At 41.1% G+C, this 17,229-nt stretch overlaps 1 protein-coding gene across 3 annotated transcripts in view; it reads right to left on the minus strand.

The window, feature by feature from the left end:
* Positions 1–17,229, minus strand: part of FLNB (filamin B) — a 143,603-nt gene that overhangs the window by 33,340 nt on the left and 93,034 nt on the right. For 2 of the 3 annotated variants that reach the window (XM_075287884.1, XM_075287883.1), the window contains exons 19-27: positions 13,335–13,452; positions 12,970–13,232; positions 12,230–12,827; positions 11,094–11,267; positions 10,156–10,318; positions 9,148–9,308; positions 7,890–8,057; positions 2,073–2,196; positions 1,166–1,322 (exon numbers count right to left, since the gene is read on the minus strand). In XM_075287884.1, the coding sequence (XP_075143985.1) occupies positions 1,166–1,322; positions 2,073–2,196; positions 7,890–8,057; positions 9,148–9,308; positions 10,156–10,318; positions 11,094–11,267; positions 12,230–12,827; positions 12,970–13,232; positions 13,335–13,452 (1,926 nt within the window). Of the gene's footprint in view, positions 1–1,165; positions 1,323–2,072; positions 2,197–6,283; positions 6,377–7,889; positions 8,058–9,147; positions 9,309–10,155; positions 10,319–11,093; positions 11,268–12,229; positions 12,828–12,969; positions 13,233–13,334; positions 13,453–17,229 lie in introns of all 3 variants that reach the window. The other variant, XM_075287885.1, reaches the window with a different exon arrangement.

Consider the following 17,229-nt stretch of genomic DNA (forward strand, 5'->3'; position numbering starts at 1 on the left):
ACCCCTGTACTGGCTAATTACTTAGCCTGGAAAATCACTTTAAGGGGTGATCCCTCAAAAAACAGTTATCTACAGGATAGCTTATAAATCTACGATTTATAAGGGGGGGAAGGGGGGGGGGGGCGACTGATCGTCTGAATGGGGGTCTGTAGCCAACATTTATGGATGGAATGGAGGAGAGAATAGAATGATTGTTGTACATCTGCTCAGCCACTCCATTCAAAGTCTATAAGGGCCCCTTCACACTGAGTATACACTTGCTGATTCTGAACGTGTAACACGTTCCGTATCAGCGGCATTAAAACCGATCCCATTGCTTTTTATGGGTGTCCCATTGTGTGAAATGACGTTCTTTGTTTTGTATCTGTCTGTATCTGAACCCTACAAATTGTACAGCGCTGCGGAATATGTTGGCGCTATATAAATAAAAGTTATTATTATTATTATGGGTGCCGGCATACGTGCGCTCCCCATAGAAATGAATGGGCTGCTTTTTTCTCTATAGCTTTCAATGTGATGCGTGTATCACATTGAAAGCTATAGAGAAAAAAAAGCAGCCCATTCATTTCTATGGGGAGCGCACGTATGCCTGCTCCCATAGAAAGCAATGGGATCTGTTTTAACACCGCTGACATGGAACGTGTTACACGTTCAGAATCAGCGAGCGTATACTCCGTGTGAAGAAGCCCTAAGAGTGGTGTAGACAGTCAAGTGCACCCATTTTTATGAGCTCCATAGAGCTAAAAGGCGCAGGTTTGGCCACTGATCCATTTAAGAGATCATAAAGAGAATCTTCAACCCCCCACTGATCACCAAACCTGGTGAGAGGTTCCCTTTAAGTGGTATACATAGCACACGAGGTCCCTAGGGTACCTAAGTATACCCAATGTGCCTCTAAATGGAGCTCCCATGATGCACCACCCTTCTCCCACATGTACATCCATGTATAACATGGATTCCCAATAGAGATTCAAGCAATGGCCCGGAACATGGGGAATTTAGGAAACCGTCTCTTTTGCGCATAGCAGCAATGGGCAACAAAGTTTCTATTTTAGACATTTCATAAATCTGTCTGATTATTGGAAAATGGATCCCATATATTACTGTGAAGATAGAAAATGACAAGGGTTTCATTCATTGTTTCATCTCCTGAGAAGAGACTTACAGTTATTTGAACAGAGAGATCTCCTAGTCCGGCATCCTTCGCATTCACAGCAAAGTCAACAGGAAGGCTTGCAGGGATCCCCTGTGAGCTGAGGCCCGGTCCGTTGGCCGTCACTTTGCTTGGATCGTATGTAGGAAGAACTTTAACCTTGAAGGGACTGAAAAAAATAGGATAATTGAATAACTATAATAAATATGAAGTAGAAAAGGGAAAAGAAAAGACTTATAGGAAGGACCACATTAACCCATTTATTTCATTCGTGACATACGCCGTCCATTTGGTTTTTCGTGGAACGTTACAATACACAATATGTACTTATGTCTTGCTGTATGTAAGTCTCACTGATCCCAACAGGGATCCAAACAGTTACAATTATATTATAAGCAGAATTTCATTGTATTCCTACTTTAATAACCTAAATCTCACTTAAATGCGTTGCCTCAGGATAGAATAAGCTGTTAATGTCTGATAAATGTGGGTAAAGGTTTTATTAGGTACACATACACCCATCTCCAGAATGGAGTCCCCAGAACCCTTATTCTAAGAGGTGTCATGGCCGCAGTGAGTGTAGGGATGGCTACGTGGCTCTCTCCATTCACTTCTATGGGAGTTATGAGAACAACTGAGCCATTGTAAGTGTGCACACCATCCTCACAACTCCCATAGAAGTGATTGAGGAGCCAAGAGTACACAGGCACATCTCCACTCACTGTGGCCATGACCCTATCTGGACCAAAGGTTCAGGGGACCCTAGTTGTGGAGACAGATATACATCTCACCTCCGGGCTGTACACCCATTGGACAAATGCAGATCAGCGGGTGCCATAAAGCAGAATAGATTAAAATAAAAGAATAGAATTCCTAAACTTTGGCCAACATCTGATTTCAAAAACAATCCAGCACTTACCTCCGAGGAATCTCCTCATCCGCATACTGGACAGACACTGTGTATGGACCTTCGACACTAGGTGTGTAGGCCACGGTATGTGTCCCATCTCCATTGTCTGTGATCTCCACCGGCTCCACAACCCCTACAGAGGAAGAGAATGTAAGTCCACAAATCCAAAAGAACTCTTAAAAGCGGCAGAAATATCAACTATTTGCAGTCGCCACCAACATACGGGTGGAACCAAACCTTTTTTTTTTGGCATTGTCGTTTGCCACAGATACTCAAAAACATCAGGTTTCAGTTGGAATATGTTCGACCGTTTTTGATAAACAGGACTGAAAGAACCGAGCTCATATAATGCTTTAAACTCCCCCCATATAAAATTTTTTAAAACACTCAAAAAAAATAAGTTCTCGGAAAGAACTTTTTTTTTCCCACGGGTTGCTCTGTGGTACAGTATAATGTTAGTGATATGACGATGTTCAGATGCTACATGTGCTCAGCGCCTTCACCCATATTTATAGTATAGTAAACCACAGTATCCTATAGAGACATTTGTATGAGGACTCTATGCTCCAGGAGATTTTGAAAAATTTTCCAACCTTTTCTAGAAAAATAAAAAAAATCCATGTTTTCTTATTTCGTGTACTGTCTGCACCGGTTTTTATCACAAAGCTCAACATCAGAGTCAAGATGGTGTCACATATGACACAAACCTGGTGCCTGGGACTGCTGGTCTATATGATGAGATATCTGCATATACAAGGAATATTTAGCCTTATGTAAAAAGTGATTGAAAAGTTTTATTTTTCTAGAAAAGGTGTAAAAACTGGAATCCATTTAAAAATGATAGATGTGCAGAGCAGAGTTTGTCACTTGTGTCATATGGACTGGTGACATTATATTGTCTAAACTGTGTAGTCTCAAGTGGTAAAGTCAGCTTTGCTACATCTGTAAGTATACACACAGAGAAGTCAGGACACAGTTCATACAGAACTGCAGTGTCTTAGTCTTTATCATAGTATATAAAGAACACATTAGGTAATAATATCAGGACTGGCACCTCGAGAGAGAATCCCTGGTCCTTGGTATTATTAGAAAGCATTACGTACATATCAAAACATAGTGAAATCACCAAAAGACCAAAGTCATTATGGAAGAGACCAAAGCCAAATAATGAATGATTGGGAACAAAGCAGCAAGCTATCCGAGAGACTGGGCACATGTATAAGAAGCCAACACCAAGACCGGAGAGCAAAGCAACATACACATGCAACAGGAGAGGGGCTGACGATTTATATAGTGTGTACTGATATCTAGATACATAGATAGAGCCATCGCCATCTATAATGGTATATCAAATTATTATTATTACTTCTATATCGCCACACATACAAAAGCATACCCACACACACACACACACACACACACACACACACACACACATTTAGTGATAAGATATACAACCAATTGCAGATGTTCTGGATAACTTTGAAACCTTATTGACATGACCACCAAAAAAAAAAAAATGAATGAAAGAGTGGGGGTGTCTCAAAGAAGATGTATTACCATATATACATATATCTACCTGTATTCTATCTATACAATTAATGGCCATTTAATTAAAGACGCTAGTCCTTTCACTATTAAGGCTTCACGGTACGACAAGTGACCCGCTCAGCGACATGAAACCAAGAGACAGGTTTTTTTTGTGTGTCAGTTTTAGTGGATGGGAAAACTGAACAATCAAGGCCAAGCCAGAAACTTATCACGTCGTATATTACTATTATTTATACCCGGCTAGTCTGGAACTAAACATTGCAGTAGTGTGCCGCATGGCCAAATAGCAGGATTTTTACAACAATGCCAACTGCACAGTCTGAATACACCCAAATACCAAAAGTGAACTTTTGCAATTTTTTTTTTTTTAATCTGGAAATAAACACAGGGACAATAACCAATTTAAAAAAAAAACTTTGCAAGTTGCTGCAAAACTTCTTTGGCCAATGTTCATCTGCATTGAGGCTGCTATGTGCTACAGGGCAGGTATTCGGGACTAGTACCTGAAGTGGAGGGGCAAAAGAGCAAAGAGTCATCTTCTATCTAGGCTGAAAAGATACTGCGAGATAGGCTCCTGTGCTGAAACAGAGACAGATCTATAGGCCATACTGCACCCTCTTTATCTAAGATGGCTCCATACAACTCAGCACTTGTATGGATCTATAATACCGCCACACACACAAGTCCTAAAGCAGGTTCAATCTGAAATGTGCAGATTGTTTGAAAGAAGTTTTCATTAGATTTTTAAGCTGTAAATTTATAAGATGATGAAAACAGTCAATACATTGTAGGGCTATCCTCTAGTCAGAGTGAGTGTACCCGACTGGGATCCAAAACATGATGCAAGGACTAGATTGTGTAATTTAATGTTGTGCTATTTCTGCAACTGCTGCTGGACAGTGTCTGGGGCAGTCACATACGAAATAAAGGTGCGCGGAAATGCACCACCAACTGAGTTACCACTAATGTGAGGTGCATGCTTATGTAAAGGTAGCCGAAACTCTGGCCACTTGTGACTGCCAATAATCACATAGATATACTGTATAATCATATCCACACTGGTGGGTTTTGACAACAGATACCGCTACGTGGCACGCACCCTTAGGGCTAATTCACACGACCGAGCCATGTATTCAGTAGTTTTTTTTCACATCTGATGGTAATCACTTTTTATAGACAAGTCTACTGAAAGATCCATGAGAAATGGGATGTTCTATTATTTAACGGATCAGATAGCACAGTCCTGTTGTGTGAATAAGCGCTTAGGGTAAAAATTCACATATTCTAGATTTTAAAGGCTACATTCAGACGACCAAGGTGCAAGAGAGACGTGAAACATGTTCACTTTTCACTGCCATTGTGCACTCAGTGGGGGGACCCGTGTTCACTGTGGCTTGCTACGTGGGGCCTCAGCCTTAATCTCATTTGGGATACATATTCTAATCTATTGATATAAAGTAACCTAGAAAATGTATCCTAGTAACAAAGCAAGAGCACACTTAACAAAATGGATTCACAAGGGCAGACGGCAGCAGATTCAGGCTACGTTCCCCAGTACGTAACCCATATTCCCCAATGTTATCAGAAGTTTCTTTTCACTTCCCAAACTTGTACTCGTTAAATCCTGTACACAAGGACCTGATTGTTCCATATTCTGCCCAGCAATCATCTGTATAGTACTTGTCAGCTGACACCATTCAACAGGATAGCCTGCTACATCTCAGGTGCGTTCCCACGGGGTCTGTAACACAAGCTGAATTGCCCTACACAAAGTATTGACTATTGATGTCGACTGGATAGAAAAGCTCACAGTCACACAGACATACACAGATTTTCATTTCAAAGATGAAGTTTATACCAAGGTTTATATCAAGGTGTCCGTTTCTTCCTTTTCCTGTGCTTGCTACCGGTGACAACATGACTATACAATCTACCTGGGGTAAGATAACTGACAACTATGGCACTATTATCTCTATCATAGTATCGGTATGGTCTATACCATACCCCAAATGGTCCCAGAAAATACAAAAGGAAATCACATTAAAGCTAAGGCCACACTTTGTTGAAATGCACCATTTTTGGCTGTTAGGCGAACGCCCCATGTTGCGGAAACAGATTTTGTTGCCGTATTCTGAGCCAAAGTCAGGAATGGCTTGAAATGGAATGGGATAATACCATTTGGGGTGGTTTTTTTTTCTGATTTCCAGCCAAAACCCTGTAGGGTTTCAATTCAGTAAGAATATAAAACTAACTTTTGTGATTTGGGTTACCTATACCCAGGTTTTATAGATGTTGGAAAGTCTTGTGTCAACACACAATTTGGAAATTTTTCTACATAATCTCACCAAACTGATCTTAATGGCTGGGCCGCTGATTTTTATGTGGTAAGCCATTGTGAATGGAGTAGCTATCCTGGATTGCAAACAGACATATGATAATAAATTCCCCCCAACAAGTACAAGATACTACATTTTTATAGCGAGTTACAGACCGGGGAACACCCTACTAAATTTACAGTAAATCACATTCTCCACCAGTGAATATTGGAAGATTTGAAGTGACAAGACCAGAATCATTGGCAGTCTTATGAGGAGCAGTCAGAGACAGACCCACAATCACATCTGATTCATATTCCACGTGTTCCTGGAGCAGATGACAAAAGTCCAAACCTGGGGCGTTTGCATCTCGCTTGAAGTCACCTTTAAAGAAATTTGATATGGTTCTCAAGGGGCTCCGTTTCTCTAAGGAATCCGGCCCATTAACTAGAAACAAATACTGTTATTATTGGCACCTATTAGAACAATGTTAGTATTTAGAATGGGCATGGACACACAATAACCCAGGGGGCAAAACAAACAACATATAGTAGATAATAGAAGATGGTCTCCTGCCGAACCCTAATATTGGACTGTAAAAACTGCAGATTTCTATTTAAACTAAACTAGTGTCAAATTGTAGTAACGCTCATGCCCACTAGTGGTGGTGATGGCGCTATTGAGCGGATAATTCTAAATCTGTAATGGAATCATCATTCTTATCGATTTGCCAATTATTTAATTCCTTTAGTTCTTTAATTTCATGATCATCAGTATTTAAACCACTCATTCCTGGGCCGAGACATGTCGGATGTTCTAACTTATACGTATAACTATATTATTAGATAGCCACAGACAACTGCAAAGATTTAACAGAGATGACTGTACTGAAGGGGGTCAAGATTAGAAACATGGCCGTTTCCTTCTTAGGAAGTGACATCATGTCCATTGGTCACATGACCATGCCGCAGCTCAGTCCCATATATTTTAATGGAAGCGATGTCACTTCCAAGAAATCAGGAAATGACCTCCCATCCATTAAAATGAATAGGAGTGAGCTGCAGCATGGCCATATGATTGACAGACATGATGTCACTTCCTGAGAAGAAGAAAGCGGCCATGTTATCTAATTCTGTATAACCCCTTGAAGGCGTGGTCCTATTTTAGAACATTTATGGCATATTCACACCCTTAGGACCTTTATCTATAGAATGGGAGTAGACCGCTCTCAAACCCTCTTACAGACAGACAATGAGTTGCTACTTTCTCCATCCTCTTCTATGGGTGTCCTGGAAGCAGCTAACTCCCATAGAACTGAATGGAGGGAGCAGCGGATAATACATTCAATTAATGGCTGCATTACCAGATGGAATAGAGGTCCGGCAACTCCGCTTTGGGAAACAAATTTGTTGTCCACTGTTTATAGCCTATGAGAAACACCCTTTAAGGGAGCCTGTCACCAATACCTGGCATATGAACTCCGTCTCACAGGTTTGGGTCACCTGAATCAAACAGTGTTCTACCCTCTTAAATTGCTGACTTTGTTACAGACATATCAACATTTTTCTCAATAGGCAAATTAGCTCTTTGGAGCAATGAGGGCGTTACCATTTTGCCAAAGAGATAAGCAGCAACACTCTAAAAAACACTCCTTAAAAAAAAAAAAAAAGTGCACGCGTTTACTGCCAAAAACACATTTAGCAACAGAGGCAGATTCACATGGAGATTCACCATTTGAGTCAAGTGACCCTAACCTATCCATCTGTGGGGGTGCGGTGATACGCCGAGTTCTGGTAATACACTGCTAAAAGTATATCTATAAAATCAATCATTCTGAAGGGTAGAAGAATATTGCAGAGCTGGATACAAGTAAGAAGCAAAAGTCTAAAGCACAGTACAGACAAGAGTCTCACACAATAATGGAGAGATAAAGAAACACATCCTCCTTGGTAGATCTTACCTCTTGGTCCGGTTACTGCAACACCAAGGGGAGCAATTCCCGCTTTGCTGGCATCTACCGTAAACTGCTGTGGAATTTTAGCCCGCACTGCATTTCCAAGTCCCAAGCCGGATACTTTGACTTTGCTGGGGTCTATGACATCTTTTACAGGTACCTTGAATGGACTGCCTGCAATGTGGAAGAGATGGAGACTCAGAAGGTTAAAGCCCAGTCACAGCCACCACTTTCCCTCATGAAGTAATCTACAAGCTAACTTAATATGCCTTAAGATGTAATAAGGATCTGCAATGTATAGAGATGCCTGGGTGAAATCCACATGGAGAAAAGCAGGGATAAAATGGTGATCACTAATTGATAGTGACAGAGCTCTTCATTGGAGTACTGCTAACTAAAATGTGATAAAGTGGCAGCAACTTTGTCCGATGTAGACACCACACGTAGGCCCTACCAACCACTGGATAGGTGACAAATACAGGGGAGCTCTAACTAAGGGACCCCCACTGAGCACCAGAATGGACGATTCCAACAAAGAGGCGGCCAGTGTCATCATGTTCATTCACCCCATGTCTTGTCTGCAAATCAGTCGCACCTAAGTGGATGGAGCTGAGCTGCAATACCAAGCACAGCCTCCAAGGAACGCATGGCGCTGTGCTTGGTATACTGTGACGAGGTAGCAGCACTCACCCAAACACTGCGGCCTCTTCAACAGCTGATCTGAGGGGGTTCCAGCTGTAAGACTCCATCCTATCCCATATAATAACCTATCCTAAGGACATACCATCAATATCCCACTCGTGAAAACCCCTTTAACAGAGCTGTGATGACTTTAAAGACATATAATGAAATCAGTACAGGATGCTGGTCCTAAACACATTGGTGCTAGTAGTCGGGGATGGGGCTCGTGGGTGTATTTTCTGAGACGACACAATATAACCCCCCCTCCCAGCTAATGCATCCTTTCTGAATTACTCTAAAACCAGTAAGATGTGTAATTACACAGTAAGAGGAAAACCACAGACAGGACATGAAGTTAGCTCATACTGTCCCCGCACCATTAATAAAAGGAACAGGCTGGATACAAAATTACAGTAATAAATACATGTATGCCATAAAACATGAGAGCAAAGACCACAGACAGCGCTGTTTATTAGGATAATACAGCCACACTCGTAATTTATACATGGAAATACTCTTACCATTTAGAACATGAAAAACAAAGCCAAATAAAGCAAATCGCGGAAGCTCTAAGTCACCATACCTGGAATATGTTCCCCATCGTACGTGATATTAACGTCGTAGTCGCCTGGAGCATAAGGGATATATTCTACGCTGCAGCTTCCATCCTTATTGTCCTTACAAGACATTTTGGATTCTGAGGGACCCTCGACTGTAATTCCCAGACCACCAATTCCAGCTCCCCTGCAAGAAGACGTGGAGCATGTTATTACAGGATAAGCTGGCCGATATTTATTGCTTGACCTGCCATAAGCCACCAAGTTCATGTAGAGTTTAATGGCCTATGGCTCCATAACAACAAGATTATCATGATGTAAAGTAGACAGATTATAATGCCGAATATTACATTGTCTGCCATTAGATTCATGGATTTAATATAGAAAAAAACCCACAAATCTATATGGAATATATAAAGTGTCAACATAAGCAAAGGCAGGAGCTGTATAGTCAAGGAGACTAACATAACTTAAGGGGGTTGAGCGATTTACCATTGGGCAAGGTCAGGCGAAACTGCATACTGGGTGATTGAGATGGTGCAACAACTCTAACACCCGGCAGCATCAGTCACATGTCCTAATGTCCAGGGGTCAGTAACCGTCAGCACTCCAGCTACTGTGAAACTACAACTCTCAGAATGCTCCATTCACTTCCAAGAATAGCAGATCAAGTATACATACTGGGAGTTGTAGTATCACAACAGCATGAGAGCTGAAGGAAAAAAAAAACCAAAAAAACCCCCAGATACTGGACAGACCCCACTGTGTCCCTCAGGATCCATTCTTGACTGTTTTCCATTCTTCTGGTCCTGCATTGTACCAGAACAATGGATTATTGCAACGTAGATGTGACCATAGTGTCATCTTGACATCAATGATACCGGACCTGATTGTATAATAATGCTAATGTCTTCTGCTAAATCATTAGGGCCCATTAATGAGTCAGAAGCCTGAACCTCTGATGTATTACTGGGTTTGTCCAACGCCAACCATGCAGTCAACTGCCCACCACCCCCATAGGGGTTATTTCTTACCGTGTAATAACCGAGAAGGCATTTGGTTTATTGGTGAGGGCCTCCTTAAGCCCAGCACCCTCAGCCTTTACACGTGAAGGGAAACATCCTTCTGTCACTCCAACTTTAAATGGACTTCTAGGGACGGGTTCATCGTCATAGTTCACCGTAACCATATGGACACCTAAAGAACAGAATAATTTACAAGTTTGACATTGCTCCACTAGACTGTATTACATAGATACAATAGCTTGTCCTCCAGTCTATGACTCCACATCCTAATCTTTTTCCTGTTTTGGTTTCTTATTTCATTGACTTATTACTTCAGTGACCGCAAAAACAGAAATGGGATTAAAACTCATTGTGGTCTGGGGTTACCGCATTAGCCTTAAAACAAACAGAAACTACTCTTTTCTATTTGCTAAGCCCTCAAGCAGTTGGTGAGTAATAAGATACGGCGTATATATTACATTTTTTGTCCATGAGGTTACTGGTCTCTGACACTAGAGGCTATGTAGCTGCAAAGCCATATTTGACCATTAGACTACAGTAACTGATACATCCATCTATAGAGACAGTCACGGATGGCCTTAGAAGGTAGTTTATGGGGAACCCACAAACCTAAGGATGCTCTTGTGTATATAGTGTACCATATGGTGCCCAAACAACACAGCCAAACCGACAAGATAAAAATATCACTGCACCCTGTTCCACAGGCTTGGAAACTGAAGGTCAAAGTGCAAAGTGTCCAGCCACCAGCGTCCCCTTGAGTAGTGACAGGCACTGTGTGTGACCTCAAAGGGCAGTACATCTGCTCTACATTTTATTTGCTACCAATATACTTGCCTTGCAATCAGCATAGCGAAATAATGCAACCATTTCATCTAATTCAGCCTCTATACTGCTGGTTGCCCAAGACCATATACTATATAGCCAAAAGTTAAAAAGTCACATTATACCTTTTTCGTAAGGCGTGTATTCCACCTCATAAGTCCCATCTCCATTATCTGTGACCTGACAATCTGTGGATCCTCCAGATGGATTTGTGATCTTGGTCTTGATGTGTTTCCCTCCGTTCTGAGTCAGAGATCTCGCATCCACCGTGAAATTGGTTGTAGCTTCCCTAAATACACCTGTGCAATGAGAATATGGTTAAATCATTATTTATTCTAAAACTAAGGCCCCTTTCCAATATGATGTTGGGCGGGGCAATTAGGGCCCAAATCAGAGCATTTTACCTTGATTATGATTAAGACGAGTATTTAGGCCACGCCCCTTTAAACACACCCAGGTGAGAGTATGTGTTGGGCAAACCTTGTCTAAACTGGAACTGCTATAACTATAACTAGCTATAACTATGCTATAGCTAGTGGAGGCCCATGGGAGGTGAGCAGGCCTGAAAAAAACAGTGTTACTCACCTCTACTGGGCTTCGGCACGCCTACTGGTCTTCTTCAGGTGGGCTGAATGATGTCAGGGACAGCTGAAGCCTGTGATTGGGCATCAATAGTACGTGGCGTGGTGACGCAAATGTGACCGACGTTGTCTCTCTTGAGTCTTTGCACCACAATTCCACGTGACTGCTGAGGCCTGTTATTCAGGAGCCCAAAAGACGACAAAGACCAGTACAAGAGCCCAGGTGAGGTGAGTAATACTTTTTTATGCTTGCTCACTTCCTATGGGCCTCCGCTAATTATATTCTGGGGTCTGAACAGACCCCTCAAAGTATAACAGCAGCAGTTCACATTTAGACTTGTTCGGTCCAAACAAAAGTGCAGGAAAAGGCTTGCAAATAATGGAATAACCGAACTGAAATAACAGATTGCACAAAATTACATTGGTTTTCCGGATTGATGCCGACATGTTTTTTTTTTTGTTTTTTTTAATTGCCTAGCCCTAACATGGCTGTATTTTTTGTCAGTATAGGTAGTCACAAACTTTCAAGTCATTCAAGTGCATGGGTCCATGAAAAGTACAAATGGCACACAATTGTCATCCATGTGCCGTCCACTCTGTTTTCATTGACCTGTACACAAAGTAATGGCAGGTTCACTTAGCCTAAATGTTACACAGCAACATACACTGCATGGTCTTACCTTCACCTTCAACTCCGGGTCCAAAAACTTTGACTTTACTGGTATCTATTGATGGGTCCACCTTAACCCTAGCAGGAAACTTTGGCACTTGTTCTCCTCCATACTTCATAGCCAATGTATACATTCCAGCAAACATTGGAACATAGGTTACTGCATGGGTTCCATCACTGTTGTCCTGAATGTAGACTTCAGCCTTGGATCCAGAATCTGCCACCGCCTCCATGGTAAGCACGCCAGGACCTGCTTGTGAACAATCCACATGAATCAAGCCAGCTTCCCCTACTTTACCATGGTCCAACCCAGGACCAGTGGCAACGACTTTAGTAGGATCATAGGGCATTTCAATGTCAGCTTGGAAAGGAGACCCTGGAATATGAGTCTCTTCAAAGAGAATGTTCACAAAGTACTCTCCTGGTGTAGTGGGCAGATAGGAAACGGAGCAGGTGCCATCACCATTATCAGAACACTCAATTTTGGCTTCACAAGGTCCTTCAACAGTCAAGCCAAGACCTCCAGTTCCTGCCCCTTTGGTATCTATCGTAAACTCAGCTGGCTTCCCAACAAGACCGCCTTTCAAGCCTGGTCCATACGCTTTAACCTAAGGGATTAATATGAAGATTTATAGACTATATAACTATTAGATATATTTATAACATCTCTAAATAAGAATATTTTTGCAAACTAGCCCATGAGCAGGTTTATCTGCACATATTTAGCACAGTTAGAAGATTCCAGGTTACCTTTGTGGGATCAGGAGGTAAGGTGGCTTCCACATTGTAAGGACTTCCAAGCACTGGGTTTCCATCATAGTTCACCTCCACATTGTACAAACCTTCTTCCTTGGGAATATATTTTACGGAGCTGCATTCTTTGCCAATAACAGGCTCCACCAAACAAGGAACAGATTTCTTGGTGGGGCTAGTAATTTTCACATCAACTTTCCCCTGGCCACCAGCACCCTTTGTGTCTACCGTGAATTCCTGGTCTTTACCAACTTCCACTCCTGCAGAGAGAAAGGCAAAATTTGCAACACGACATTAACCCAAATAACTAGACGTAATACATAGGAAGTTAATGCAAGTGAATTAGTTTTGGATCTACTTACTGCTATCAAGTCCATTGATCTTTATCTTGCTGAGGTCCAAAGGAGCAGCAACCCCAACAGAGAATGGGCTTTTAGGAATAGGGTCCCCTCCATAATTCACATCTACTTTCATCCTGCCCTGGAAAACAAAGGTAACATTTTATATTATTTTATAATAATTCCAAGTGTTTTTGAATGCTGATAAAAACAAACTGTCATTTGGCCAACAGGGGCAGCGATTCACCAGAGGAAGACGCCATTTGATTCGATGACCCTAACCCATCTATCTGCAGGTCTGGTTTGACATGCTGGGTTCTGGTGACACACGGCCTTTGACTTTTCCTTGCATCTTGGATTATCAAGAGTAACAAGAAAAGGGTAGAAGGGGGGGTATGCATAGTCTTATTAAAATATATAGACAAGGGGGTCCTGTGAATGGACTCCCCTTTAGTATCAGCATGAACATATATTACATATATTGGCCACTTACTGTTCTCAGGCAAGATCAGATTGGTGAGTGGTTTCAGTAGCCGATCATTGATGATCAATGGCGTAGTTTTCATTGGAAAAGGAAATAACCAGATGGGACAATATTGATAAACTGGTATTAATACATTTTTGTATCAAGTAGATCTAAATCCATATAATTTATGGACATCACTTTCAGGGGATAATTTAACAGAATGCTGTTGAATATAAATTTATTATGCTGTCCAATAAGTGGCAACCCCTGGGCTGCCTTGCTCTCTAGGAGGGGTGTAGCCTCACTCCTCCCTGATCTGCATCCTAAATACCTCCCATTTTTTCCTAATATCTTTATTTCTCTCTTATAGCTAGCCTTTATCTCCCCATTCTATTCTTCTGTGCCCCTCCCTCAGAATTTTTATTTACACTCTGATCACCCATACTTCTTCCCAGTCGGGCTTGACCTTGTGTTTTTTCTTATTTATTTAAAGAATTGGAGTTTACTGTAAGCTCTGTACTTTCCGGTGACTTTTACCAGCACGACTAACACCAGAAAAAAACTGTATTAAAATTCCTTATTGCCACAAGTGTTTCTAGTTGAAGGGAATCTTGTTCCTGGACTGAACAAACAAACATTTTAAGAACGGCCATAACGTTTATTTTCAGAGTCACATCAGCCAGGCTCGTAGACAACAGCAGCCCACAAACTGGATTTCTTAGAGTCCTCTTACAAATTGCTGGCACATGCACAGCACAGCGAACTTGTTTTGTACGCTTTGGCGCACGTGCTACATGTTCGATGAATGTCCCCATAGCTGCCAAGGAGCTGGAATATATACACAGCTCAAACAAGTCAATTGTAACTTGCCAGATACATTTTCCAGTCATCATCCTCCAGCTAAATGTGTTCTGTATAAAAGAAAAAAAAAAAAAAAAAAAAGGAGCAGACACCTCTAGTGGAGTTATACATATTAGAACCACTGAACTAGTTTTTAGGGGGGTTAAATAAAGGGGTCGAATCCATTATCCTGCAAGCTTGTAACTTCAAGACATGAAAGTGTACGATTTGATTTATTAGATTGGTTTACCAGGATGAGATTTGCTGTGCACTTTCATAGAGTTCCTTTGCGTCTGCCTTCCTCTTCTCGGAAAGTTGTGTTTATGGAGTACGATCATTATAATGAACAGAACAGAAGAGGCAAAGAGTTTAGATAAGCCAGTGGTTCTTAACCTTGTTTGAGGTACCGAACCCACCAGTTTCATATGCACATTCACCGAACCCTTCTTTGGAAAAAAAAAAAATCATATTTGATTTATCACTAAATTCAAGACATAGGTATAGGTTTTTTTACTGGTACACAAAATGAGCTGTGCATAGGACCTAGGGTTCGATCGAACCCTGGTTAAGAACCACTGAGAAGCATTTTTTCCCCTTTGTTTTAGACACCATGCCTTAAAGGGTACTTAATATATGCAAAATTTGTTGAAAGGTTAACAGCACAGCGAGGATACATAAGGAGTAACTATTCTGACTATTATATGACTAGTATTCTGTATTTAAGCAGTTTTCCCCTCTGCAGGCTCCACCTGAAATTTTTAGGTCTCTCTGAGCTGGGAAGTGGAGACAGGCTGCAATGATGTGCCCATACACGGCACTGAAAGCAGAAGTTATATAACCCTCTTCCACGCATAAGCTGCAGCAGGGTCATATAGGATATTACAGACTGCATGGATGTATATAACACACTTAATGCAAGACAAAAAGCTTTCAATTTAGTTGCTGTGCCTCTTTCTCCATTCACTCCACTCTTGGCCACTCTTCCCTCTCCCCTATCCATAGACTTCTATGTAATCTGATACTTCTGATCTTCTCTCCATCTCACTCTAGCAATATAAAATCCAGCAGAGCTCTCAGAGTGTGAGTCAGTTTGTCAGGAAGGGGGAAGAGGAAAAGAGCCAGATAACAGGATAAAGAGGCATTTTCTCTGATAAGATATATTACAAAGATTTTAAATAGTATTGGATTTATGCAAAGTTTGTTGGAAAGTTAGTGACCATTTAAGTCTAATAAATTTTACATGTCTACTACTTACTCAAAAATCCACCAACGGTAGAATCAAAGGAGTGAATTTTTTTCTTAGAAATTTAGAAAGAACTCCTTAAGGCTCATTGGCACGTCTCCATCCGCAGACATAGCAGGTCCGTACTTTTGATGGAGAGCACACACCCTGGTCATTCGTGTGTGGTGTGCAGTCCATAGTTGAACCGCTTTACACAACTGTCCCGAGTCTGGTTTTGAGATAACTACCCCCTCTGCTCAGTCTGTCGTTGGTCAAATATAACACCCCTCAGCTATCCCAACCCTCCTCCTCTAACCAAAATGGAACAGATCAGAAAATTAAACCTCGTTTTCTGCTATTTTTTTTTTTTTTTTTACAAGAACACAAGAATAATCCTGCAGATAAACAGAGGTGACAAATTATAAAAATAATCAGATATCTAGGCTTAGTGTTCCTTTAAACTAAACTTAGATCACTGTTTATGTACCAGTGTTGCAGAGAGATACAAATGTTCTCACCCCTACCATAATTCAGGGTCGGAGAAGGCCCCTTCATGTCCTTTAACTACAATTTATCATGTGTGATACATAGAAGTTTATCTCACAGAATGGTCAATGACTCTTGTACTGTGTAATACTCATTAAGACAAATCCCCCTATTAGTGGAACCGCTCAAGGAGCCTTATTGTTTATTCTTTTAGTTAACCCCTTAAGGACACAGCCCAAAAGTATGTTAAGGACCAGACCTATTTTTTCAAAATTGACATGTGTCACTTTAAATGGCAATAACTTTGAGACGCTTTAACTTACACAAGTGATTTTGAGATTGTTTTCTCGTAACATTATACTTCATGTTAGTGGCAAACACTAATCAATATTTTTGTATTTACTTATTAAAAAAAAAAATAGGAAATTTGATGGAAATTTGGAAAAAATTGCAATTTTCAAAATGTGAAATTCTCTGCTTTTCAGGCAGATAGTTATACCACCCAAATACAGTAATAAATATTATCTCCCATATCTCTGCTTTACATCGGCATCATCTTTTGATTGTATTTTAATTTATTTTGGACGTTACAAGGCTTACAAGTGTAACAGCAATTTTCCAGATTTACAAGAAATGTAACTTTTTTTTGTTTTACACACTTTTTTTAAAAAAAACCTTTTTGCATTTTTTTATTTGTGCTGCAAGCACACTAGAACCAGCGATCAGAGAGGATCACTGGTTCTATACTAACTACAGACTGCAATACACGTGTATTGCAGTCTATAGAGGAAGTTAGCTATGCAGATGCATAGACTAGCTTCCTCTCGTCCCAGCATCCAAGGGGTTAATCCTCCCCCCATCGGAGCTCGCTCTGATGGGGGGAGGGATTAAGGAGCAGCGTGTAG

The sequence above is a fragment of the Leptodactylus fuscus genome, chromosome 9 (assembly GCF_031893055.1).
Source record: "Leptodactylus fuscus isolate aLepFus1 chromosome 9, aLepFus1.hap2, whole genome shotgun sequence".
Lineage (NCBI taxonomy): Eukaryota > Metazoa > Chordata > Amphibia > Anura > Leptodactylidae > Leptodactylus > Leptodactylus fuscus.